This window comes from Melanostigma gelatinosum, assembly GCF_949748355.1.
Source record: "Melanostigma gelatinosum genome assembly, chromosome: 3".
Taxonomy (NCBI): Eukaryota; Metazoa; Chordata; class Actinopteri; order Perciformes; family Zoarcidae; genus Melanostigma; species Melanostigma gelatinosum.
The window spans coordinates 2,973,028-2,998,771 of record NC_136636.1 but is presented as its reverse complement, the minus strand read 5'-3'; the positions used below and the strand labels follow the sequence as shown (position 1 = coordinate 2,998,771).

Genomic DNA, 25,744 nt, shown 5'->3' with positions numbered 1-25,744 from the left:
CTTAAAGTAAATGCACGAATGAATTACCCGCTTTCATAATGACTGCCGGGAACCCTGACAGGGTGATGCTCATATGACTTTGTTCTTCTATTTTTAACTGCAGTCTGACCAAGACAACAACAGGCTATGTTCACACTGAGTTCAGGGAAATGCAAGTTTCTCTGAAGGCCTGTTTGAGGCTGAGGCGGAGGCAAATGTGTGTGCTCGCAATGTTGACGGTCTGAATCCATTCTTTCTCCGTTTAATGAAACAGAAATGGAATCAGAGTAATTAAAAGACTGAGTTTTAGTTGCGCCAACATTTAGGTTGCAATGGTTCTCAAGAGGAAGAACAGGACATTATCGGGTTCTCCCAAACCCAGCAGCATAAATGTGTCACCTGACTTTCAGACTCTTTTACAACTGTTTAAGTTCAACAGTAAAAACACATTTGTCAGTGCTCTTATCTGGACACACTATGTAACGGGCACACTTCAAAAGAAATCCCAAACATGTCCTTACTGCAATTATTCCTTATTTCCTGATACAAGCAATCTAAATGTAAGAGAAACATTCTGTATCAGTACGCATACGTCTCCTTTTGACAGCTTGATGAGAATCATTGCTTTGTACAGTATTGCAGGATGGATGTAGCCGACTGGATAACTGCATAAAGGGAACTTATCAGACCTTTTTTCAACAGCAACAGCAACAACACGCCCGAGACTAGAGGCAGCTCGATCCTTCTCAGACTGCTGTTTATCGATTGGTCTGGCCTGATTGATGCTCTCTGGTCGTTCCAAGTTGTAACTCCTGTAATAAAGCCAGTGCTGCAAGGCCAAGTGTGGTCACCGCTCTCCAGCAGCGGACACTGATACGCTGCTATTGATTTAAGGGACGGCCTGTCGTCTGTGCTCGTGATAATCCAAGAGCAGCTGCCAGGAGTTCACACGTTCGTCAAACAAAGATATTAGCTGACATACCAACAAGTTAACAATCATGTCGTGGCCAAGCCGGACCATTGATAAAGCTGAAGTGAGGCACAGCCTTCCCCTGTAGAATCATAGCAACTGCAGGATTCCGAGTCTTTCCGTCATGTGTGACCTTGTCTTCCTGTATTGTGATCTGCCACAGGTGGTCTACATCACCGCCACGTTCCCCTTCGTCATGCTCATTGTGCTGTTGATTCGTGGCGTGACACTGCCGGGTGCTTCTGCTGGCATCGTGTTCTACCTGTACCCTGACCTCGCTCGTCTGAAGGACCCAGAGGTAGGTGCCCCTGTGCTGCCTGAGTGAAAAAGAACATCTCCGTGTAGCCTACAGTGCCAACTTTTGACCAACAACTTGACTTAAAATGAGCTCGACGATCATATGGAAACACGGCTAGTGTTCCCCCTCCAGCCTCTCCGTGCATCACTCGTGCCCAGTGCTTCCCCTCAGCAGCAGGCCTCAGCCTTTCCGTCCCTCTACTTCACAGGTGTGGATTGACGCCGGCACCCAGATCTTCTTCTCCTACGCCATCTGTTTGGGTGCCATGACTTCCTTGGGGAGCTACAACAAGTACAAATACAACTGCTACAGGTGAGGCATCAGTTGTCAGTGAGGGGCTTAGCGGTAGGGGAGAGAGGGGAGTCCTTGTGTGTTCATTAACAAATCCTCCTCATGACATATGTGTGACATAGGGACTGTTTGCTGCTGGGAGCCCTCAACAGTGGTACCAGTTTTGTGTCTGGCTTCGCAATATTTTCCGTCCTGGGCTTCATGGCACAAGAGCAAGGGGTGGACATTGCTGATGTGGCAGAGTCAGGTACGAGGGTTCTGTAAAGGCGGCAGTGATGGTGGGCGCTGCTTCCTGGTTAACAAATTAAACAACAGTGATGACAAAGACAAACAGCAACGAATCCCAAACGAATTGAACTTGGTATTAAATGGATTCCTTGACAAATTACAAATGACGGCATCGGAATATGGAAGTTTCCGCAATCAAACACTACTTGACAAAAGCAGAATGTGAGCAAATATGAACATCTGATCAGTTTGTTAGCGCATCATTTGAAGGAAAGCAAGTTGGATGTATGAGGGCTCAGATAGAAAGGTGTTGGGAAAAATAGTTTTCAAGAGAAGGAGACATTGAGGGACGTCAACAGATTATCTTACGCTCAGAACGAGCCATATTATGATACGGTGCATGCTGCGACAGTGTGCCAGCTTAACCCTTGTGCCTCATAACGGAGAATTGTTCAATCATTTTGGCTGTGTTTATGCATATGGCATACATTTTGGCAGTGGTGTGAGTTGTTTTTTTTTCTAATTTTTGAAATTCAACCTCAGCTCCTATAATAAGTCTATTATAAACTCTGTAGTTACAACACTGACACTCAGTCCCCATTAATACCCAATCAATAATAATACAAACATGTTTGATTCCACGGCCGTTAGCGCATTAAATAATGTATTCTATTACAGCAGTCTTTTATTTAAGTCCCTACCTTCAAGATTGTATTTTTTTACTATTTTCTCAAGTTTGGCCTTTGGAGCAAAAACATGCAGTTCCCCTGGTGTCCACTAGGGGCATGGCTGCTGTACCGTGGAGCACTGCAGCGTTTTAAAACCAGTGTTGTTGCTCATCATTGACTGACATCCCCATTGCTGCGGTTCCTCTCTATCGCAGTGACACATTGGCATGTGGTATTCTTCGTTGTTTCTACGAAAGTAAATTTTTTCTAGAACCGGCAACTTCCTCTTTTTGTAATTCATGTTAGGGCCCAAAACCATGAAAACCCACGGCTAACATGAACTACTGAACATGTCAGCACAGTTAGAGAAGACTGTATCACAGTTAAAAAAGCAAAGGGGTTTCCATCGGTACCCAGCATCACGTCCATGGCCTTACAGCATATCTATTACAGCATATACAGATTGATAAATACTTTATGAGGCTGCAAATGCAACCGTTGTCTTTGTGTGGAGACACAAACAGGCTATTTCAAGCTGGAAGTCCTGCCGAGTTTTCCGACATAATCGCACAAGGATTTCATAAATGCTTGTTTTTCACATCCCAAAGCGGATGAAAGATGAACGTCGGCTCTTTCTTTAAAAATACACTCAAGATTTCCCTCAAAGAAAGGCGGTAACACACCAACAGAGACGTGACAGCTGTTGTTTGGAAAGTTTGAATCTCCTCTTCTCTGGATTGTACTTGTTTCTGCTACGTTAAGGTGACATATTAAGACAGAAGACATCTTGTTTGACATCAAATTAGACACAAACTTGTCATTTTTGCTGATTACAATGACGTCAAATGCTTACGTGAGACCCAGTCTTCATCTATTACCCCCGAGACCAAAAGCAAATTAAAAACTTCAAACACTGTCCATGCTGCCAGCCCAGTCGATACGAATATTGGACAATTCTGTAGTCTCCAATTTACATCCAGAGCCGAATGAATTTTTAGCAGAATTATCCAATATCAACGTTGTGTTTGGCGAGTGGGTTGATGCTCCACAGGTTACCAGAGAATAGAAGTCCATCTCAGACCAACTAGACGTGTGCAACGAGCACAAGGATAGAATTATTCAAAGTGCATCACAAGCAGGTCCGCCTTAACTGCAACTGCTTGATGCACGAGAGCTTACAGTGACTTCTGTTGACCCAAGATCAAAAAGAAAAGTATATCTTTAGGCTTCGATTTGTAGTACTTTATGTTTTTTTCAAGTAGTGATTAATCAGACTGTCTGATGTGGATTTCATGATTTAATATACTTGCTAGCATTTCCTCTCTCAGAGAATGGAAGTTGGTCCTATTTTTCGAGTCAACGCGGTGTTTGGTTGGATGCCTTGTCATATTTTGCAACAAAAAACGGAACATATTTCCGTATCTTGCCATCAGCTGCAATGCTGTGTTGCTGTTACAGCTGCTTCCCTGTTTCTTATCTTCTGTTTTACAGTTCCCAATGTGAAGTGGCGTCAACGTCAAATTAAACCTCTTAACTACAAAAAAAAAAAAAAAAAAAGCCATTGCTTTTTATTTGACATACAAGTTTGCATCTGCTGCTGTTTTGCTACGGCCATTTTGCATTCCTCGTAGAGAGGATCATGCCTACTTCAGTCAGGGATGCAGAATGGCTAGAGTGGTGTAGGTGTTGACATACTTAAAAACGAAATGAGATTTAAAACAACAAGTTGCACTTGGTTTACCTTTTCTAGAAGTTGACTCATTCAGACGCCCAGGAAAGTGAATCGAGCATACATAGGTTCAATATCTCAGAATGATCCACAATGATCTACGGCCTCATGACTCCCACAGAGGTGCAGAATAATTCACATCACATATTACACTCTGTTATATCACCATGTAGTGATGTGTCATACCAAGTGAAGTAACAGGTAAGTAAAGATGTGTGACACACTTATTAATACCTATTGTTTTGGCAAAATGTAGCTACATATAAATACACAACTATGAGCAGTATTGTAGTCCAGGGTTGATCATGCATTCACGTCTGGTTTTGCATCTCCATTGTTTGGGGCGTTTTCTTCCCACAGGGAGGCAGATCAGATCATCTTATCGCGATACTAATGTTGCCTCCCCCCCACCCCCCTCTGTCTGCTCTTGCCCCGCCCCCCCTCCCCCTTCCTCTGCAGGTCCTGGCCTGGCGTTCATTGCCTACCCCAAGGCTGTATCCATGATGCCCTTCCCCACAGTCTGGGCAGTGCTCTTCTTCATCATGCTGCTGCTGCTTGGCCTTGACAGTCAGGTTAGCGGAGACACCAACTCTCACACTGTGTAAAGGAAGTGATGGCACTCGCAAACGGACGTTACTGAGGTTCCCACGAGCACAACGCTGGCCGACAGTAGACGCCTGTGCTCAGACTCTGTGGGGCGACTGTGTGTCAGTGGTGGAGCACGGTCGTCATTCAATCAGAGGGTCGGCGGATCCCTTGCATGGTAGCCTCCGCCGTCAGCGTAGTACATGTAGTGTTCAAGTGGTCGGAAGACGAGCTCGATACGAGTACAGTCCATTTACTCTTTACGGGAGTTTAAAACGCCTCCTGCAGTGTATTTTATTTCTTGGTGGAATATGAAAATCTCTGTTTCTGTGCATTTGAATTTCAAGGCAAACAAAAAACAATTTTTTTTTTTTCAATAAACTTTTTAACAAAAGAAACAACACTCATCATAGCAACGATTCATTGAGTTAAAGATGACTGATTATTGTAGAGATGAATCAATGAATCGTTTTGGTCAAATAATGAGACTCCAAGGTGATGTCTTTAAATGTTTGTTTGTTCCAAAATTCAGTTTAATATCATAAAAAACAGAAGAGCAGGGAAACCTCCTGATTTGAGAGGCTGAACAGCACTTTCTGCCATTTTTGCATAAAAAAATTACTTTTAACGATCATTTGATTGTCAAAACAGTGATAAATATTACAATCAAGATCAACTGAGGATCGATTGGACTCATAGACTCCACTTTGTGTCACAGCGTTAAAAAAGAAAACGGCAGAAAGTATTCCTCACTTCTTCACGTGCAGCCATCGACCCACACATCCTGAACATCATCAACCGTCCCGGAGTAAATTCATTTAAAGCTGCTTCAGCCAAATTCAGACCCGAGAGAAGTCGATCCTGTCATGAAACATCAGCGATGCGTTTATTGACCAATAGATTCAAAGCGTGCTGTTTGTATAGATGGCAGGCCATGCTGCCGGTGCTATCATCCTGTTTTTCTGTAATCCCACCGCTGTGTGTGTGTGTGTGTGTGTGTGTGTGTGTGTGTGTGTGTGTGCAGTTTGTGGAGGTGGAAGGGCAGATCACATCACTGGTGGATCTGTATCCATCCTTCCTAAGGAAGGGTTACCGCAGAGAGATCTTCATCGCTATCATCTGCAGCATCAGCTACCTGCTTGGACTCACCATGGTTACCAAGGTAATAACACTATTAAAGGAAAAAACAGGGTCCCGCCCCTCGAAGGCAGACTGGCCAATGGCCCGGCGTGTAAAGCCTTCTTAGTGATACTCGTTACCCGCAGAGTTGAAGCAGATAAAAGGTTCTGAAACGTAACGTTTCTACGTAGAAACCTGTGCAGCGAACATTAGCAGAGTACATTCACCCGAACTATCACGTACTAGAGTTAGCACCTCTATGCTACGCTAGCCACTGAAGGTATACTGAATGTGTACTCTTGCTCTTTAATGAGTGTAACAGTGAATACAGAGGAACAGAGTTGTTCCTTCAGTTCATTGTGTTCTGTCCTGATCTCCAGGTGATGAGGAGGTTCTCTGTTACTCTGATCCGTAGCTTTAGCTTCTATCTTTATCCTTCAAACATCTTTTCACTTTGACATCCTGGATACATCCTTCAAACACGTACTGTAGACTCTTCTGTCTGCTCCTGTCTCAGAATACTTTACCAAAGAGTTAGACGGTATCTATGTGGGGAGTGAGTGAGTGATGGGTGGGCTGACAGCTTGATGTGGGTGGAGCTTAACAAAGGCTCCGTTGAGCAGAACACATGGAGGAACATCGTCAACTTCGGAACACATGGAGGAACATCGTCAACTTCGGAACACATGGAGGAACATCGTCAACTTCGGAACACATGGAGGAACATCGTCAACTTCGGAACACATGGAGGAACATCGTCAACTTCGGAACACATGGAGGAACATCGTCAACTTCGGAACACATGGAGGAACCTCGTCAACTTCGGAACACATGGAGGAACCTCGTCAACTTCGGAACACATGGAGGAACCTCGTCAACTTCGGAACACATGGAGGAACATCGTCAACTTCAGAACACATGGAGGAACATTGTCAACTTCAGAACACATGGAGATACATCGTCAACTTCAGAACACATGGAGGAACATCTCAACTTCAGAACACATGGAGGAGCATCGTCAACTTCAGAACACATGGAGGAACATCGTCAACTTCAGAACACATGGAGATACATCGTCAACTTCAGAACACATGGAGATACATCGTCAACTTCAGAACACATGGAGATACATCGTCAACTTCAGAACACATGGCGGAACATTGTCAACTTCAGAACACATGGAGATACATCGTCAACTTCAGAACACATGGAGGAACATCGTCAACTTCGGAACACATGGAGGAGCATCGTCAACTTCAGAACACATGGAGATACATCGTCAACTTCAGAACACATGGAGGAACATCGTCAACTTCAGAACACATGGAGATACATCGTCAACTTCAGAACACATGGCGGAACATTGTCAACTTCAGAACACATGGAGATACATCGTCAACTTCAGAACACATGGAGGAACATCGTCAACTTCGGAACACATGGAGGAGCATCGTCAACTTCGGAACACATGGAGGAACATCGTCAACTTCGGAACACATGGAGGAACATCGTCAACTTCGGAACACATGGAGGAACATCGTCAACTTCGGAACACATGGAGGAACATCGTCAACTTCGGAACACATGGAGGAACATCGTCAACTTCGGAACACATGGAGGAACATCGTCAACTTCGGAACACATGGAGATACATCGTCAACTTCGGAACACATGGAGGAACATCGTCAACTTCGGAACACATGGAGGAACATCGTCAACTTCGGAACACATGGAGGAACATCGTCAACTTCGGAACACATGGAGGAACATCGTCAACTTCGGAACACATGGAGATACATCGTCAACTTCGGAACACATGGAGGAACATCGTCAACTTCGGAACACATGGAGATACATCGTCAACTTCAGAACACATGGAGGAACATCGTCAACTTCAGAACACATGGAGATACATCGTCAACTTCAGAACACATGGAGGAACATCGTCAACTTCAGAACACATGGAGGAACATCGTCAACTTCGGAACACATGGAGATACCTCGTCAACTTCGGAACACATGGAGGAACATCGTCAACTTCGGAACACATGGAGGAACATCGTCAACTTCGGAACACATGGAGGAACATCGTCAACTTCGGAACACATGGAGATACATCGTCAACTTCGGAACACATGGAGATACATCGTCAACTGCGGAACACATGGAGATACATCGTCAACTTCGGAACACATGGAGGAACATCGTCAACTTCGGAACACATGGAGATACATCGTCAACTTCGGAACACATGGAGGAACATCGTCAACTTCGGAACACATGGAGGAACATCGTCAACTTCGGAACACATGGAGGAACATCGTCAACTTCGGAACTCATGGAGGAACATCGTCAACTTCGGAACACATGGAGGAACATCGTCAACTTCGGAACACATGGAGATACATCGTCAACTTCGGAACACATGGAGGAACATCGTCAACTTCGGAACACATGGACATACATCGTCAACTTCAGAACACATCGAGGAACATCGTCAACTTTGGAACACATCGAGGAACATCGTCAACTTCAGAACACATGGAGATACATCGTCAACTTCAGAACACATGGAGGAACATCGTCAACTTCAGAACACATGGAGATACATCGTCAACTTCAGAACACATGGAGGAACATCGTCAACGTCAGAACACATGGAGGAACATTGTCAACTTCAGAACACATGGAGATACATCGTCAACTTCAGAACACATGGAGGAACATCGTCAACTTCAGAACACATGGAGGAACATCGTCAATTTCAGAACACATGGAGATACATCGTCAACTTCAGAACACATGGAGGAACATCGTCAACTTCAGAACACATGGAGGAACATTGTCAACTTCAGAACACATGGAGATACATCGTCAACTTCAGAACACATGGAGGAACATCGTCAACTTCAGAACACATGGAGGAGCATCGTCAACTTCAGAACACATGGAGGAACATCGTCAACTTCGGAACACATGGAGATACATCGTCAACTTCGTAACACATGGAGGAACATCGTCAACTTCGGAACACATGGAGGAACATCGTCAACTTCGGAACACATGGAGGAACATCGTCAACTTCGGAACACATCGAGGAACATCGTCAACTTCGGAACACATGGAGATACATCGTCAACTTCAGAACACATGGAGATACATCGTCAACTTCAGAACACATGGAGATACATCGTCAACTTCAGAACACATCGAGGAACATCGTCAACTTCGGAACACATGGAGGAACATCGTCAACTTCAGAACACATCGAGATATATCGTCAACTTCAGAACACATCGAGGAACATCGTCAACTTCGGAACACATGGAGGAACATCGTCAACTTCGGAACACATGGAGGAACATCGTCAACTTCGGAACACATGGAGGAACCTCGTCAACTTCAGAACACATGGAGATACATTGTCAACTTCGGAACACATGGAGGAACATCGTCAACTTCGGAACACATGGAGGAACATCGTCAACTTCGGAACACATGGAGGAACATCGTCAACTTCGGAACACATGGAGGAACATCGTCAACTTCGGAACACATGGAGGAACATCGTCAACTTCGGAACACATGGAGGAACATCGTCAACTTCGGAACACATGGAGGAACATCGTCAACTTCGGAACACATGGAGGAACATCGTCAACTTCGGAACACATGGAGGAACATCGTCAACTTCGGAACACATGGAGGAACATCGTCAACTTCAGAACACCGCCTCGTGGCTTCAGCGCACATCTACTGTATACTGAACAGTACGAGTGCTTTTTCATAGATGAGGATAAGTTAGATTCTCACAATCTCAGTATTTATAGAGTATAAAGAAGCTCACAGCACATACTGATAATAACATGTGTATTTTATAAACAGCAGTTCATACAGCTATTAGTGTCTGTCCCTGGGGAGATGACGGAAGCTATTTATACTGCCAGTCATGAGAACTTTCCTCCTCCTCTGGTATTAATAGATACATTAGACCTGACTTCGCTTTTCCATTTTCCTCTCTTCCTGCTCTTCTATTTCTGTCTCTCGTCTGTTTCCCCTCTGTTTCTCATCACGTCTTCCTCCTTCCTGTCATGTCCTCTAAAACTTGTTCTCTTTTCTGTTTCTCAAATCTTCTTCCAATGTTCATCCTCTCTAACTCTTAAATACGACATGTCCTCCTCCTTGAGTTACGCATCGAGATGTATCGTCCTCCCAACTTCGCACCTGAAGACCCTTCTCACCGCGGACGAGTGTAACTGTCCCGATGATGAAGGGCTCCAGTGTGGTGCACCTGGCTCACTGTGGCAGAGCAGCTCACCTGCACAACATGGAACCAAACCCCCCGACATTTGTTACGCATGAGCTTCTGGCACGTCTCAGCAAAGCCCAGCTGGCTGTGAGAGCGGCAGTAAAGCTTCTCATCGCTGGTGACGCTGACCTTTACTGAACGCACTGTTGGGTCTCTGAGTGGACTGTTTTGTGACTCCAGAATCCAGATCCAACATGATTCATCCATCACACTGTTTTTGTCAAAATAAGACCAGCGGCGTCGCATCTGATTCTTTGCCAATGTGTTCCGCCTCAATACTGCTCTGACTGCCCGGAAACCAGAAGGCTTCCAACAGCCATGTCTTGTCCCGTTGCCTTCATATTCTGCACTCTTATGCAGATGAAGGTTGTTTATGTGCCAACACATTTAAATGAAGACCAGTTGGTCACATGACGAGTCCCAATGTAAGATACTTCATTCCTCCTGAGCTACAGGCGTTTCTTTTTCCAGTGAGAAACTTACTTTAAAGCCAAATGAGACCTTTTGAATTAATGCTGATCGTGGAAAATGTTTCTGTCCATCGAGTGTCTCCAGTTCCTCCACTTAGTCTCATGGTCCTCGTTCTCCTTCTCCTTCTCGTTCTCCTTCTGTCTCCCTCTATCGTCCCTCTTTTCTTCATCCATCCTCATCCTCTCCTTCCTCTCGAACCTGGTCTCACGCAACATCCAACCTTCTAACTGTCACTCTATTTCCTGCCCCGCCTCCACCCCTCCCTCCATCTCTCCCTCCATCCCTCCGTCCATCCCTCCATCCATCCATCCCTCCCTCTGCTGTTCCCATGACAACATCTTTTTATGGCTACCGTGGCCTGGTTCAAGTTTAGGATTCCCATGATTGTTAAAACAGATTTCACACACACACACACACACACACACACACACACACACACACGCACACACACTCGGGATGCCTGTCTCTCCCGTTATGTCTTGAAATAGCTCCACTCACTTAGCAAGGCGCCAAACTCAAAGACATGTGAACGTCTCATTTGATGACTTCTCTTTCCTCGCCCACCTATTGTTGCTCTGTTTGGTGACAGCAGAGAATCCTTCCACTTCCTCCACCGCCTGTCTGAATGATTTGATTTCTGCCTCAACCTTTTTCTTTGCACGTATGATTTTGCAGAAACGAGACCAGCTGGTCGCTCCCCTCCTCTACTGGGAGAACGTGTGTGTGTGTGTGTGTGTGTGTGAGTCTGTGTGTGTGAGTGTGTGTGTGTGAGTGTGACACACAGGAACTAGAGAGTGTTACGGGTCAGAAGGAAACATTTATATCAATGTCTTCCTGTGTGTAAGCACACTAGAGAGAGAGTACAAACTAAATGTGAGAGAGAGACACGCAGGAGCACTAACCGTGTGTGTGTGTGTGTGTGTGTGTGTGTGTGTGTGTGTGTGTGTGTGTGTGTGTGTGTGTCTCTGCAGGGTGGCATGTATGTTTTCCAGCTGTTTGATTACTATGCAGCGAGCGGTGTGTGCCTTCTGTGGGTGGCGTTCTTTGAATGTATAGCTGTTGCCTGGGTTTATGGTGAGTACCATCCTTCTGAACATAACAGATGTACTTCATGCCGTGTTTACAGCATTCTGCCTCCGTGTTTGAAATGTTCTGCACTGATGATCTTGCCTTTGTAATTGTTGTAAAAGAAGTAGTCCTGGTGCGTTCTGAGTCAAAGTGTTTCTGCAAAGACAATAAGCAGAAGGTGCTTCACTGTCTTCACAGGCGTGGATAATTACTACGATGCACTTGAGGACATGCTTGGCTACAGACCAAATGCTTGGATGAAGTGGAGCTGGACTGTTATCACTCCTGCACTGTGCATGGTAAGAGCCTGCTGCTGCTGTGACAGACGGTGAACCATCATCATCAGCTTCAGCCTGCAGATTATCACACGGCAACAGCAAGGAGTTTGACTTCCTCTTCTTCCTCTTTTTATGAAACACTTCTTCTGCTTCCTGAACGTTGTTTGAGTCCTCGTGACGTTCACGTGTTTCTTAAAGAGACATGTTGTCATGTTGACATTTAATATGCAGTATTTGCCTTCAAATGGCCCCACAGCAGGTGAACACTAAAAGGTGAAAACATAATTAAATAAATGATGTATCACGCTGACAGCCTCGAGTCATTGTCCCCATGTTAAGTAGTGGACTCACACGACAACACACACAGTGTTACCGAGTGTGCGTTGAATTTAGTGTTCGTGAAGATGCCAAAATCACCGCATGATACAAATTTCACAAAAGTGAAGCTCTCCCTCACAGCGCTGATGTTTGTATTCCTCCTCGTCCTCCTCAGGCCTGCTTCATCTTCTCCCTGGTCAAATACAAGCCACTGACGTACAACAAGGTCTACGAGTATCCCGACTGGGCCATCGGAATAGGTTGGACTCTGGCCTTGACCTCCATGATCTGCATCCCCATGGTGGTCGTCATCAAGATCCTCCGATCTGATGGGCCGCTCATTGAGGTGGGTGGCTGATGCACAAATTCTGCCGAATCACTTTGTTTTTCCAACGCGGACTTTGTAGGTTTTGCTTGTATGTAATTATTTTTAGTCCGTTTTTTAAGCTTATACTCTTTCTTTCTGTCCCATGTCGTCTCTCTGTTGTTCTCTCCTGTCTCCATTATTCCTGTCTGTCATTCCTCCCATCTTCCCCTTTAAACCCCGCCCCCTCCTCTCACACTTCTCCCTCCCTCCTTCTGCCCTGCAGAGGATTAAGGCGGTGGCAGCCCCGGTTCGCGGCGGCGCCAGCTCCCGTCCCGCAGACCACCGTGGCCGCAAGGAGCTGTCCTACCCTCTGGACCCCAACGGGAACAAGGGCCTCCTGATGAAGGCCCCCACCCACACCATCGTAGAAACCATGATGTAAAGGAGTGAGGCGGAGGCTCTCCATGAGATCGCTCTCCTCTCCTCTGCAATGCTTCTAAAGCTAGCTAGTCGTTTCTGTCTATCTGTCTATCTGTCTGTCTGGTGGACTTATAAGGGTTTTAAGGAAGAAAAAAAAAAGCGTTCCCGTTTCAAATCTTGTAGGAATACTCTGGAAGCAGTTTGCTCTTGGTGGGTTTTCTTCAGAGGGTAGCACTCACATGGTGCTGGTCCTTCCCCCTATTTGTAATATCCACTCTTGTCTTGTTTAAAGGCAGAGTGGCACATTAGTACCGGCCTCTGGTCACTCGCTGGTACATCTCTGTTTGCAGAATACCAGCCGTTGTTAAAAAAGAAGAAGAAAGTGGTTGTTGAGTCTTGGAATCAAACTGAATGTTGTAGCCACCAAATGAAAAAAACAAATACCCATATTGAACACATATCACCAAAATCATTTTTCGGGGCTGTTTTTTGAACATACAGCAGCTCTGCCTGTGATATGACATCACACATACAGATAATGGACATGGTGCACTTGTTGGGTTACTCGGTTCCACTGTGCTCAGGGGAGGCCCGGGTGAGAGGAGGTAGAAGATGCAAACACATATTTCTTATCCATGTCTGAAACATTTCGATGATATTCCAGCTGCACAAGGCAAGATCTTTCATGAGAAATATGACCAAAACCTACCAATCTAAATTCCAGGATTCTCATTTCTAGTACACAAAATTGCCCGGTGCAGCAAAAAAGTAAAAATTGAATAAATGCATTATCAGAGCCGTGATAGCCGATGACCCTCTTCAAGCCAGGATCCTGGTTTTTGAAATGCACATCTTCCACAGCCTGAGACTACGGTCCGTGAGAACAGCAGCACCGAGGCTGCACAGAGAGAGGGGGCGGAGTCTGAAAGGATTTGAAGTGTGGAGGTTGAACCCTTGAGTGTGTTGTATGTGGCGTACTGTACAGTAGTAGCTAATCAGTCCATCTATATCTATCTCTGTCTATCTTTCTCTGTCCTAGACCCGTTTACAGTGCGTTAGTGGCTGCACTAACTCTTGGCTTACACTTTTGGATTGCATTTATTTGACTTTCTACAGAGGAAGTTACATTATTATTAGTTTTTCCTCTGACAATGTTTAGATTTTTGTTGTTTGTTATTAAGACTATAATATGATTGTTATTCACTATTAATGATAATTGCTGTAGTTTTACATAGGAGGAACACTTGTGTGGAAAGCTGTTATACAAATCATACCGTTACAGTGGCAGCCATCGTGACGAGAATCCTCGTTCCGTTCCGCAGCGTCGGTCCTGCCAAACAATTCCGTCTTTAGGGTCAAGCAAACAAACAATGCAACTTATTTCATCCCTCAAATATCTTCTCCTGTGGGGGTTTGGGTTCAAACATTCGGCAGCAGTTCGACATGGCGTTGGGGGTTGATGGCGTTTCCTCTTCTGTAAACGCCACGCGGCTGCATCTCACGTGGGCAGATTGTGCCAGACTCAACCAACACGTCACCGACTCAATGACTCCAGGCAGGGAGTGTCCAACTCCTGCCACACGCCTATTGGCTGCAGACGGATCAGAGCCAGTGGACCACAGAGTTCGGTCACGTTTTTTATTTCCCCCACAGTCGCCGCGTTGCTTCACTTCACTTCTAAACGAGAGCTGAGAAGCTTCATATCAAACAGGGACGCTCAACTGTTCTGAAAAAGCAATTGAAATGTAGCAGCCGGTTGCACACATCGCAACGGAGGCCGTGGAAGTTTGTGGGAGTCGCGTGCCTGTCGTCGTTTTGGGATTATCAGAATGAATGTCGAGGCGTAGCAACGGTGACCAGAAGAACATTCGCAGCATCCAAATACGTCAAAAACTCTAAATGTGGTGCTCAGTCGGACTCTGCCTGAAATTCTAACTAAGCCGAACCAAAGACACAAACGAAGAGAATAGTCAACTTCTGATGGAATATATTATTCAACTAAAGCTGTGAAATTAGGCACTATATGTATAAGATGTAATGAAAACAGGACTCTGGCTGAGTGATTATCTGAGAAAGCCGACATTCACCACGTTCCATCACTGTCACACGTCCGTGGAACAACGGGTTCCCCGTGTGTGTGTGTGTGTGTGTGTGTGTGTGTCGCCAGTGACATCCACTCAGGACTTTCTCTTTAGCTGCTTGAACCCAACATGCGACTCGTAACTGCGGTCGACAAAGAGACACTTAACGGTAGCAATTGAAGACGATGTTATTGTCCATCTTGGAAGGCCATTGGATCAGCTCGCTGCCACACAGAATGGAATATATATATATATATATATATATATATATATACGTATATATATATATATATATATATATACATATATATATATATATATATATATATATATACATATATATATATATATATATATATATACATATATATATATATATAGATATAGATATATATATATATATATATATATATCTCACACCTTTACTGCCGATGTAATCCGCAATCGAAGGCAAACATACAAAAAAGAGAGTGAGTCGAAGTGAGATATTATCGCACCTTATTTGTATAATTTGGACTTCATGTGAAATGATGAGACCAAAAGAAAAACACTGCCATCTTTTTATCCAGGGTCCTCGTTGGATCCGAATACTGTCGGAACCCTTCTGTTTCCCAAAAAGCACAACAGCAGACATATTAAAATAGATCAAAATGTTATGAAACTATTCATCCACGTCAGATATACAGTCGTACGGGAACACATGCATTGCAGGAATTTGACCGACAGCATCACATCAGTGAAGGTGCAGTCAGGGCATCGTTCCTGCGTCATCTAAGCTCCGATCATTTCCTGTTTTATTTCACTTTATTTCATTTCTTCAACTTAGAATAAAGTAGTTCATATCATTCAAAGGGATTTGTGAAACCGAATCCACAGCAGACATCTATTTTCATACAGTAATACACTTTTCCTATATAAGTCGTCTTTGTACAGCTGAGCTCCCATCGCAGAACCTCCCATTTTAATACCGACACCAAGCTTCGTTTTAATGTTCAACTTTTGTACAGATCTGGTCCCTCGACCCCCTGAAGGATCTCTGCACTGAGGCGGGGAAAGGAATGGTCGTAATGCTGAAAGATAAGATCTGTCGGCAGCTTCCAGTCAGAACAGCAGCATCAGCACCGCGACAAAGGACGTAGCGGTCGTCCTGGCCAAAAGGCACAGAGCGCCTAAAGCTACATCGGCAGTTTCACTATTTTGCCGACACGGTGCATCTATTAAATGTCTTGGTCATAGCGAAGATGCACACAATGGAAATAAATGTTTTCATAATGTGGGCACCACAAGAAATAGCAAAACTAAATATCTGTTGCAAAGAGACACACAAATAGATTCAGAGCAAGTAAATCTGACCGGACTCGTTCCGTAGTGCTGAGATCCTTCTGTGGGGACCAGGAGTAATAACTAATGCAGTGGTTTATTGCTTTGTTCTGCCTCGGTGTGTATTGAACGTATATGCCAGTTCCTCTGCCTTCTGACGCTCCCCTTCAGTTCGCCTGAGTGAACCTCGCTGTGACCTAAGCCGACCGATTGTTCTCAGAGAAAACCATCGAAGCATTAGCGATGCACAAAGTTTTTACCGCCGAATGTTGAAATGTTGAAAGTCGCCTGCGGGTGATTGTGAAAGTTTCTGAAGATTTATTTTTTAGGGTGAAAACAAAAGAATTTGTTTTCTGAATTTTCTTGAATCCTGCCGTGTTCTTGTTTTATTTTATTTGTGATTGTGTGTCTGTCACATTTGCCTTTTGTATTCCAAATATAGTGTATTTGAACCTCTGTCATCGGAGTAACTTGTACGACTATCAATCAAAAAAAACAAAGCAAAAAATCAACAAAAAAAAGCTACGGTTTGTAACGTGCAATACTTTCTTTTTTTCTCGCTGTTTTTCGAGGCGGTGATTCCAACGTTTGAAAAAAAACAAAGAAAAAAAAAACGACCGCCTGTGAATTCTTGATGAAGAAGATTTGAACCTTCAGGGTCCAGTTGAATTACACCCAGCCACCAAATGCTCCACAGTGTGGAAGTGAACCAAACCAAACCACTGCTCCTCCAAAGGTCTTGTGGTTTAAAATGCACTGAGAAAGATTCTAACACTTTGTGACGTCAAATTGAATTTCTTAGCGAAACGTATTTTTTTATTTCTTTTTGTGACAGACTGCTAAGTCGTGAGTTTGTGAGGGCATGAAACACAGTAACACTGCCACTAAGCCCGCCATCGTTCTGCCTGCTGTCTTCATCTCAGTACTGCTGTGCTGCTCAAACATCCGGCAGCTTTCCAAAAGCACGGCGCCACCAAACGTCACCATTCCTCATCCACAACACACCTGGAATCTAACCAGGTGCCCTTCGGAGGGCGGAAAGTCTAATTTGCTTGTGATGGAACAAATAGATTGGAGTCATTTCGGCTGCTTTGGGGAAGCCTGCCCCTCGGCAACAAATGCAGTAAATCCAATAAAAACCAGATTGAACCATCAAATCTGGGCTTTTCTTTCAAAACCATGTATGCAAGTTCTACATTCGGCTTATTCAGACATTTCTAAATCGAACTCCACTTGGCCCGACCAAGTACTTTATCAAAGAAAGTGAAGAAGCGAACATCCACGCAGGAACATGTCACCTGATTTAGAATCCCACGTTGCCTCCATCGTCTTCATTGCCGGTATGAAAACACCACATCTGCAGGTTTCTGAATCTAATCGGCTGTTTCTGTGATTCTGTGATTCAACATCAGACCAAGCAGATGTGAGGCGACACAACATCTGTTTCATCACTGAAGTCACTGTGGCTGCGAGGGAAGATGAACGGGGCTCCGTTTCCTTAACGTCGTCCTTACTCGGAGAACCATAGTTATCATGTAACCTAATTACATTTTGGGCTTTTTGAGCTTTTAATCAACTTTTGACTTTTGGCCGTACAATCATCTTTCCTCTTTCAAATGAAACAATGGTCTCGGCGCTAAGTCCTCTGGGAAATGGAGTCCCTCTCATCCTCTCGGTCGACAGCCTCTCTCTGGATATTGTTCCCAATGACGACGCCTCTGTCTCCTGCGTTATACTGTATGTGTGCCAGCCCTTCCTTTTTTCAAGGAATGTACATTAGAAAATGTTTTTTAATTCTTTCTGAAGAAAAAAACATTTAAAAAGAATTTGAAAGGTTTTATTTTTTATTTCTATGGCCAAACCTGTAAGCTAGGTTAAAGAAGAAAAATGAAGAAAAAAAACACGTGTTTGAACAGGTTTTACAAAAGGTCTAAAACTTTTTTTATTTCTTAATAAAAAAGTTGTCTTCTGAAAATGAGCTCTTGAGTTCTTTTGTGTCTGTGTGGCATGTTCGTTTACGGGCGGTGTAACACACACACACACACACACACACACACACAGATCATTCCATTCAAGTTCAATTCCCCAACTCGTGGGATTTATGCACCTAAATCCTCTCCAGCAGAATAAACTAATCCTACTAATCCTGTATTACAAGATTTAAGGTACTCAAGCCAACGCAGGAGGCTGCATTCCAGCACGCTCACTGCTGCCAGCTTCCATATGTGTAAGTCTTCAAATGGGTTGGAAACAGCTTTGTGGTAATTGTAATAAACGGGCAATTAGATGTATAATTAACATATATGTCTATTAGCGGTTTTGTTGCCTGAAACTATTTTAAGTTTATTTTTAAAAAGGACAAACCAACGGCGTCCCTGCTCGTCCAAAACCGACGGCAGCGGTTAACTTTGGTTAACTTTGAGTCGTAGTTTGAAGCTGCTAGAGTTCGTGCTTTTGTAATCCAGACATTCTTTGACCTGCAAATCCCCCAATCAGCGCTGTGCACTGTGGGTGAATAAGAGCACAAACACTTTTAAATATATCCAACTCCAGTTAGGTTGATTGGTTTGAAGTGACACTCAGCAGTGCTGTTAACCTCTGTCGTGAACTGCCCGTCTATCCTGACAGTATAACAGTCTGTGAACAGCTCTGCTCCTGTTAGTGCTCCTAACAACCAATCGGATTCATATTTTTGTGTCAACGAAGGAAGTTCGTGACCCATCCAACAACAGCCGAGCTCCGCCCGTCGACTCGGGCAAACTTTCTCATTTTGCAGCTGAACAGTTCACTGAAATCTGTTTCTGAAAACATTTGAGGCAACGGGCAACGCAGTCAGAGACCCCTCAGCTCCGATTGGTCCGATTAGAATCTTGCCAATAAGAGCACTAAAGGAAATAGTGACAGTTTGAGCAAATGTGACAGAAAGTTCTTTGAATTACAGTCACTGACTGTAGCTTTACGGTAACTTAGATGCTGTTCTTGAGTCGATCAGGACACACGTTCTCCTTTGGCTGTGATGAGTTGGGTTGAATGACAGCTGATCCCTGGTTGCTGATTGGTTACACCATGGCAGCCCTTGAGGATATAAAGTCAGCTTCCCACAAAGAGTCAACAACCTCCTGCTGTATAGTCTTGATGTGTGTGTGTGTGTGTGTGTGTGTGTGTGTGTGTGTGTGTGTGTGTGTGTGTGTGTGTGTGTCTTAGAGTAAATCATCTGATGCAGAAACCTTTGAAACCGTGGGAACTGTGGTTTCTTTCACCCCTTCATGAATGCCTTTCCCCAAAGTTAGGGGTTTGAGTTGACTTCATGGTGGCACGACAACCCACAACAATCCAACCTGTGCTTACCTCAGCAGACAGACACCACTGAGCTCAGCTCAGCTAACGAGTAAAGACGGTACAAACAACCTCCGATCAAACTGAGCCGCATGTTCTGTGAAGCCGCTGGAAACGGCTTCCGTTGACGGAACACTTTGAGCCAAACAGCCGTCGGGTTTCACTGAAGGCTCCGACATGCTGCTGATGCAGAGAAGCTGCTACTGAACACAGATCATTATCCCAGACCAGCTGCGGTTACATGCGGTTACTGTTTTTTAATCAAAACAACTGACTCCAATGAAGGGATTATGAGTGCTGTAAAACACTGGTTTAAAGCGTCCTGTTCGTGCTTCTCAGTGAAAGGAAGACAGAGGGTTCTTTCAGACGCCGTGCCAGTTCAGTCTCGGTTCATCATGTTGATCTTTTGTCCAGAAAAGTGACACGAATATCACTTCAGTTGTGATTATTGCTGCCATGTGACCCAACAAAAGTCCTTTTATTCAGCCGGAAACACAGAAGATGTTTGCTTGAACTTAGCGTTGGGTGATATGAATTCTGCTGTTGTTTTACAGCAGGGTGAGCTTTAAATAACTCGCACTCCAGAGACACAGACACAACGCTGACATTTCCATTCTCTGCTCCCAGAATAGACTCTGCTGCTGACAATCTCTTTTCCCATTTCTTCTCCATGACAGTTCTTTGGCCGTCCTTCCACAGAGCAACGAGCAAAGACACATCTGTGTGTATTCAAGAGTGTTTTACGGTACTTTCGCCTTTTGTTCAACAGCCAGAAATAGAACAGGAAGTGGAGGGCGAGGGACCGTGAGGGGCCAGTTGAGATCCAGGATGTTGTGGTTTCTTGGTGCAGCCCACAGGGACGCCGCGTGTGCTTCTGCAGATTTTCCACCAATTTGGCAAGTGCACTGTCCTCCACACTGCATCCCACAGAACTACTGCTTTCCTGTGGACTGTTCAACGCAGACATGTGCCGCCTCTTTGACTCAAGATTCTTCTGAGTGAGCTTCACCTGGATGATGGGAAGGACATTAGCTCTGGCGGGAGTGTTTGTTCTCATGGGGAAATGAACAATCTCATTTCTTTTATCTTCGTGAGCAAAGGTTGTCCAGAGGTGGAAGCCGTCTTCAGATCCTTTCCTGAAACAACTGACGTGTTTTGGTCACGAGGTGAAAGCAGAAACAGGTTGTGAACACAACATTGCCGTCTCATTGCACAGACAAGTTGCTAGCAAACAGTTGCTTGGAGCACGATGATGATGTATTGAGTCAGTATTCGTTGCCTTCAGCTCCTCAGGGCATCGGGCCGATCGGACCGTGTTCAGCTGACTGTTCCTCACGGTGTCCGGACAGCATCTGTTGCTGAGCAGGTGCTCACAGTGAGTTTATGAAAAGAATTACTTTTTAAAATCTTTTTCCGACTTCATTGTGACTATTTCAGTCATACTGTACTTTCACTGGAACAAGTTAATTGACGGACTATATTCTGACATGTTGTACACTGTGGACTATACTTTAACCCTTTATTGATCTTTCTTGACACACTATACTGAGACTTTTTTTTTGACTGAACTGTTTGAAACCCTTTTTAGACTGACACCTGTTCATTAAGATTCCTGTTGTCGTACCGGGAGTCGAACCCAGGCTGCCGGGTGGAAACCAGAAATCCTGACATTTAGACCAAATAGAGTGTTACGTCAACTTTACTCTACATTCTCCCAGAACTGTTGTTTGGTCTTTTTCGACATACTATACTCTGACACTTTTTTACGACACTTTTTTCGACTTATAAAAAATTTTTAAACACTTTTTAGACTGACACCTGAAATATTAAAGTTGCTATTTGTAATCGTTTTTTCGACGTACTACACGATGAACTTCTTTATTATTTCTGACTTTTTTCATGACTTCACTCGGCATACTTTACTCAGACCTTTTTGTCATATTGAAGGTTCTCATAATAATTTTTTAGTCATACTTTGACTTTAAAAAAAAAGAGTTGACATTATATACTATGACTTTTCATGTCTTTTTCAGTCACACTGATATTTTTCGTCATACTTGACTTTTTTCATTCTATAAATTGATCTTTTTCATCATACTACAGACTTTTTTCCAGATTTTTAAGAAACTCTATACAAGTTACTTTTTAACGTCTTTTTCCGACATACTTTACTATTTTAGTCAAACTATACTTTGACTTTAAAAAACACAACTTGATTTCCCATATTCTGACTTTTTGACAAACGATAACTTTTTCATTATGTTTTTGACACACTATACTCTAACATTATGACCTCAGTTATACTTTATTATAATTCTCTTCGTCTTTATTTCAGACCACACTGGGTTTGTTCGGAGACATTATGACTCATGTCTTTTTTATCTCATTTCTACAACAGCCTTTGATTTGTTTGTCCTTTATCGTGACATAGAAGTCCTTTTGTCTTTCTGCTGCTTCGGATTCAATCAAACTAACAAACTCTCAAAGCGTACATCCCCAGTTAGATGCAGAGTGAATATAAGACAATAAGAGACAACAGTGACATCCACACCGGCACTCGTTCGGTTTATGTTTTCATATTATTGCCGAGTGAGTCGGCCTAGTTTTCCGTTTTCTTTTTTAAATCTTTAACTTCATAACTGATGAGAGTGGATGTTGATTGTATGGACCCAGCAGTAGATCTTACCTGGCCTGTTGTCTCTGGATGCTCCTCTCTGGCTGCCAGGAATAACACACATCTGTGTTTGTTCGTGGAAGTCAATCGTTCGGTTGATTTGTCCAGTTTTTGTTGTCTCATCCGGTCTTCAGGTCTTTCTGCCGCTTCAGTTCCACCGGCTCATGGAAGTGCAACAGCATGATGGAGAGCAGTCACGCCCAGAGACAGAAGTTCCTGTTTCTATGTCGGCTGGTCAGGTCAGAGTGTGCGTGCTCATACATGTGGGTTTGTGTGTAAATGGACATCCTGAATAGTGTGCAGTTGGGTCCTGAACTAGTTTTCCATACGTTACTGCTGTGTGTGTGTGTGTGTGTGTGTGTGTGTGTGTGTGCATACATACACGTTACGTGCACTCTGTGTTGGACCCGTTATGTAACGGTGGAGTACAATGAGCCATGTTATGAAGCAGATTGTGTGTTCTCACACGGACAGGAACATACAAAGAGGCTCAGATACGGACATCCAAACACTCTGTTCCACATCACAGACACAAACATGCACCGTCTGAACAGGACAACACATCCAAGTGTGTGTATTACATCACACACCAAAGTAACGACAGACAAGTCTTCCCACATAAAATTAGACATTTTATTGTTCTTCTGATCTTTTCTCATGTTCTTCTCAAAAAGAGAAGTATGACAGTACACTCTTGGTTTCATAGAAAATCAACAAAAAAAACGACAACAAAGTTATACATTTCATTTCCATGTTTGTTTTGTATTTCCTCCCATGTTTCGGAAGAGTAATATTGTCATAGAAAAATACTATATTACATAGAATAGAACTTTACACAATTTGAAAAAAATACACAATATCAACGCATACGTTATTAATCCGGCCCAATCCGGAATCGCACTCAGCTGAGACGTGTCAACGCATTCATCTTTTAATAATTCAATGTTTGAATAAAGTCATGAAACTGATACGAATGTCAGGATCAGATCACTTCTGTGGAACAAAGTCCTCGTGGGATTCATCGGACGTGAGACGCACTCACGACCACGAGAGACGATTCTATTCATGACTTTGGATGCAAAAATATATTGTTATTTCTTTTGTAAAGTCAGAGCCACAGTTGGCTGAACGTCGTGTGAGGAAGTTTGTATTCATGCTGCGTTACGAGTAACGGCATCAGACTCGTGAGCTCATCGCGGTTTATACCAAACTGTGCTCGTCTGCGTAGAATGCTGCCAGCTCGCTGAGTTAACGATATTTTCCTGAGCGGAATGCTGACGGCTAGCGGAATGCTGACGGCTAGCGGAATGCTGACGGCTAGCGGAATGCTGACGGCTAGCGGAATGCTGACGGCTAGCGGAATGCTGACGGCTAGCGGAATGCTGACGGCTAGCGGAATGCTAACGGCTAGCGGAATGCTGATGGCTAGCGGAATGCTGACGGCTAGCTGACTGCGAGCTGTGGTTGTAATATCAGGGGGATGTATAACCATCATGTCTTTGACCCTGTTTAGTGTTCATTCATCACCAACAACCATGATGGAAATCATTTAAATGTCGCCGACAGCAGTGACAACAGGCAAGTGTAGCCAACGCAAAAAAATGTTTTATTTGAAATTACGTAGATTCCCCAAAATTAGTAAAAAAATGTAATATTTGAAATATGAATTTGAAATGACAGCATTATCAGTCCGTTATTGGCACAGTAATCAGATGCGTTGTGCTTTTGACCTTTTTAAAGAGCAGTTCGTAGGATGCGTGGCGTGCGGCGCTGAGGTTGCAGACTGAAACTGAAACATCCGCCTGAACGCCACATTCACTGTGAACGAGTCATTTCTTACATCTACCACGTTGTGCGACTGTGAAGAAGTTTTATATTTTATATATTATCTCTTATAAACATTTGTTACAATTCCGGATTGGGCTTTAAACTGACCTTTGACCCAAAAATGCATAGGGAGTATGGATGACCACACACGTACATAAAACCAACAGAACAGTTTGGAAGGCTTTTCTCAGCTTTTGGCTTCTTTTTTTTGTAGCTTTACAAAACTCTTCTTTTTTTTTTTTTGGCCACTTCACATTTGCGTATAAAACACTCAGACACGTGTGTTCCGTTGTACATGGGAACACTTACAGTGCATGGTATTCAACAGTGTGCTTCTTTTATTAGTAAGTGCTTGGAGAGATGTCCTTCTGTTTGTCAGTCATGGAGAAGTCGCCGTTCTCAGGCTCCCTCGCAAGAAATGAGTTCACACTGTTCTCAGTCTCATCAGGGTGTCTGAACGGCCCACGGCTCTGAAAGATATCGCCACTGTACAATGAAATGTACACCACCGAGCGTCTCTCTGCCCCTGACACACACACACACACACACACTCACACACACACACACACACACACACACACTGAAAAAGAAAGACTGACATCCTTGGATACGTACATGTAGAAACACATGTACATACATGTAGTACACATAGAAAACACGCCCCGCCCCCCAGACACACATGCCAGTACAGTCATATATACATGCAGGCTCCCACATTCTATCACCCCCCCCCCCCCCCCCACACACACACACACACACTCACACACACACACACTCACACACACCACACTGAAAAAGAAAGACTGACATCCTTGGATACGTACATGTAGAAACACATGTACATACATGTAGTACACATAGAAAACACGCCCGCCCCCCAGACACACATGCCAGTACAGTCTATACATGCAGGCTCCCACATTCTATCACACCCCCCCCCCCCACACACACACACACACACACACACACACACACACACACACACACACACACACACACACACACGGTTAGTGCTCCTGCGTGTCTCTCTCTCTCTCTCACACATTTAGTTTGTACTCTCTCTCTAGTGTGCTTACACACAGGAAGACATTGATATAAATGTTTCCTTCTGACCCGTAACACTCTCTAGTTCCTGTGTGTCACACACACACACACTCACTCACACACACACACACACACGTTCTCCCAGTAGAGGAGGGGAGCGACCAGCTGGTCTCGTTTCTGCAAAATCATACGTGCAAAGAAAAAGTTTGAGGCAGAAATCAAATCATTCAGACAGGCGGTGGAGGAAGTGGAAGGATTCTCTGCTGTCACCAAACAGAGCAACAATAGGTGGGCGAGGAAAGAGAAGTCATCAAATGAGACGTTCACATGTCTTTGAGTTCGGCGCGTTGCTAAGTGAGTGGAGCTATTTCAGGCACACCGACAGCTAAAAGCACTTCCACGTCTCAGGAGGGCACGAGATCCA

The 25,744-nt window shown here is 44.1% G+C and overlaps 1 protein-coding gene across 1 annotated transcript in view; it reads left to right on the top strand.

The window, feature by feature from the left end:
• The window catches only part of LOC306775046 (sodium- and chloride-dependent taurine transporter-like), a 35,315-nt gene extending 19,962 nt beyond the window's left edge, over nucleotides 1-15,353 (top strand). Inside the window, exons 7-15 of the mRNA XM_079265257.1 lie at nucleotides 1,113-1,247; nucleotides 1,456-1,559; nucleotides 1,661-1,785; nucleotides 4,623-4,735; nucleotides 5,773-5,910; nucleotides 11,619-11,721; nucleotides 11,914-12,014; nucleotides 12,487-12,657; nucleotides 12,902-15,353. Of these exons, the coding sequence (XP_079121383.1) occupies nucleotides 1,113-1,247; nucleotides 1,456-1,559; nucleotides 1,661-1,785; nucleotides 4,623-4,735; nucleotides 5,773-5,910; nucleotides 11,619-11,721; nucleotides 11,914-12,014; nucleotides 12,487-12,657; nucleotides 12,902-13,060 (1,149 nt within the window). The 3' untranslated portion in view covers nucleotides 13,061-15,353. The remainder of the gene's footprint in view (nucleotides 1-1,112; nucleotides 1,248-1,455; nucleotides 1,560-1,660; nucleotides 1,786-4,622; nucleotides 4,736-5,772; nucleotides 5,911-11,618; nucleotides 11,722-11,913; nucleotides 12,015-12,486; nucleotides 12,658-12,901) is intronic.
• The last annotated feature ends 10,391 nt before the right edge of the window (nucleotides 15,354-25,744 follow it).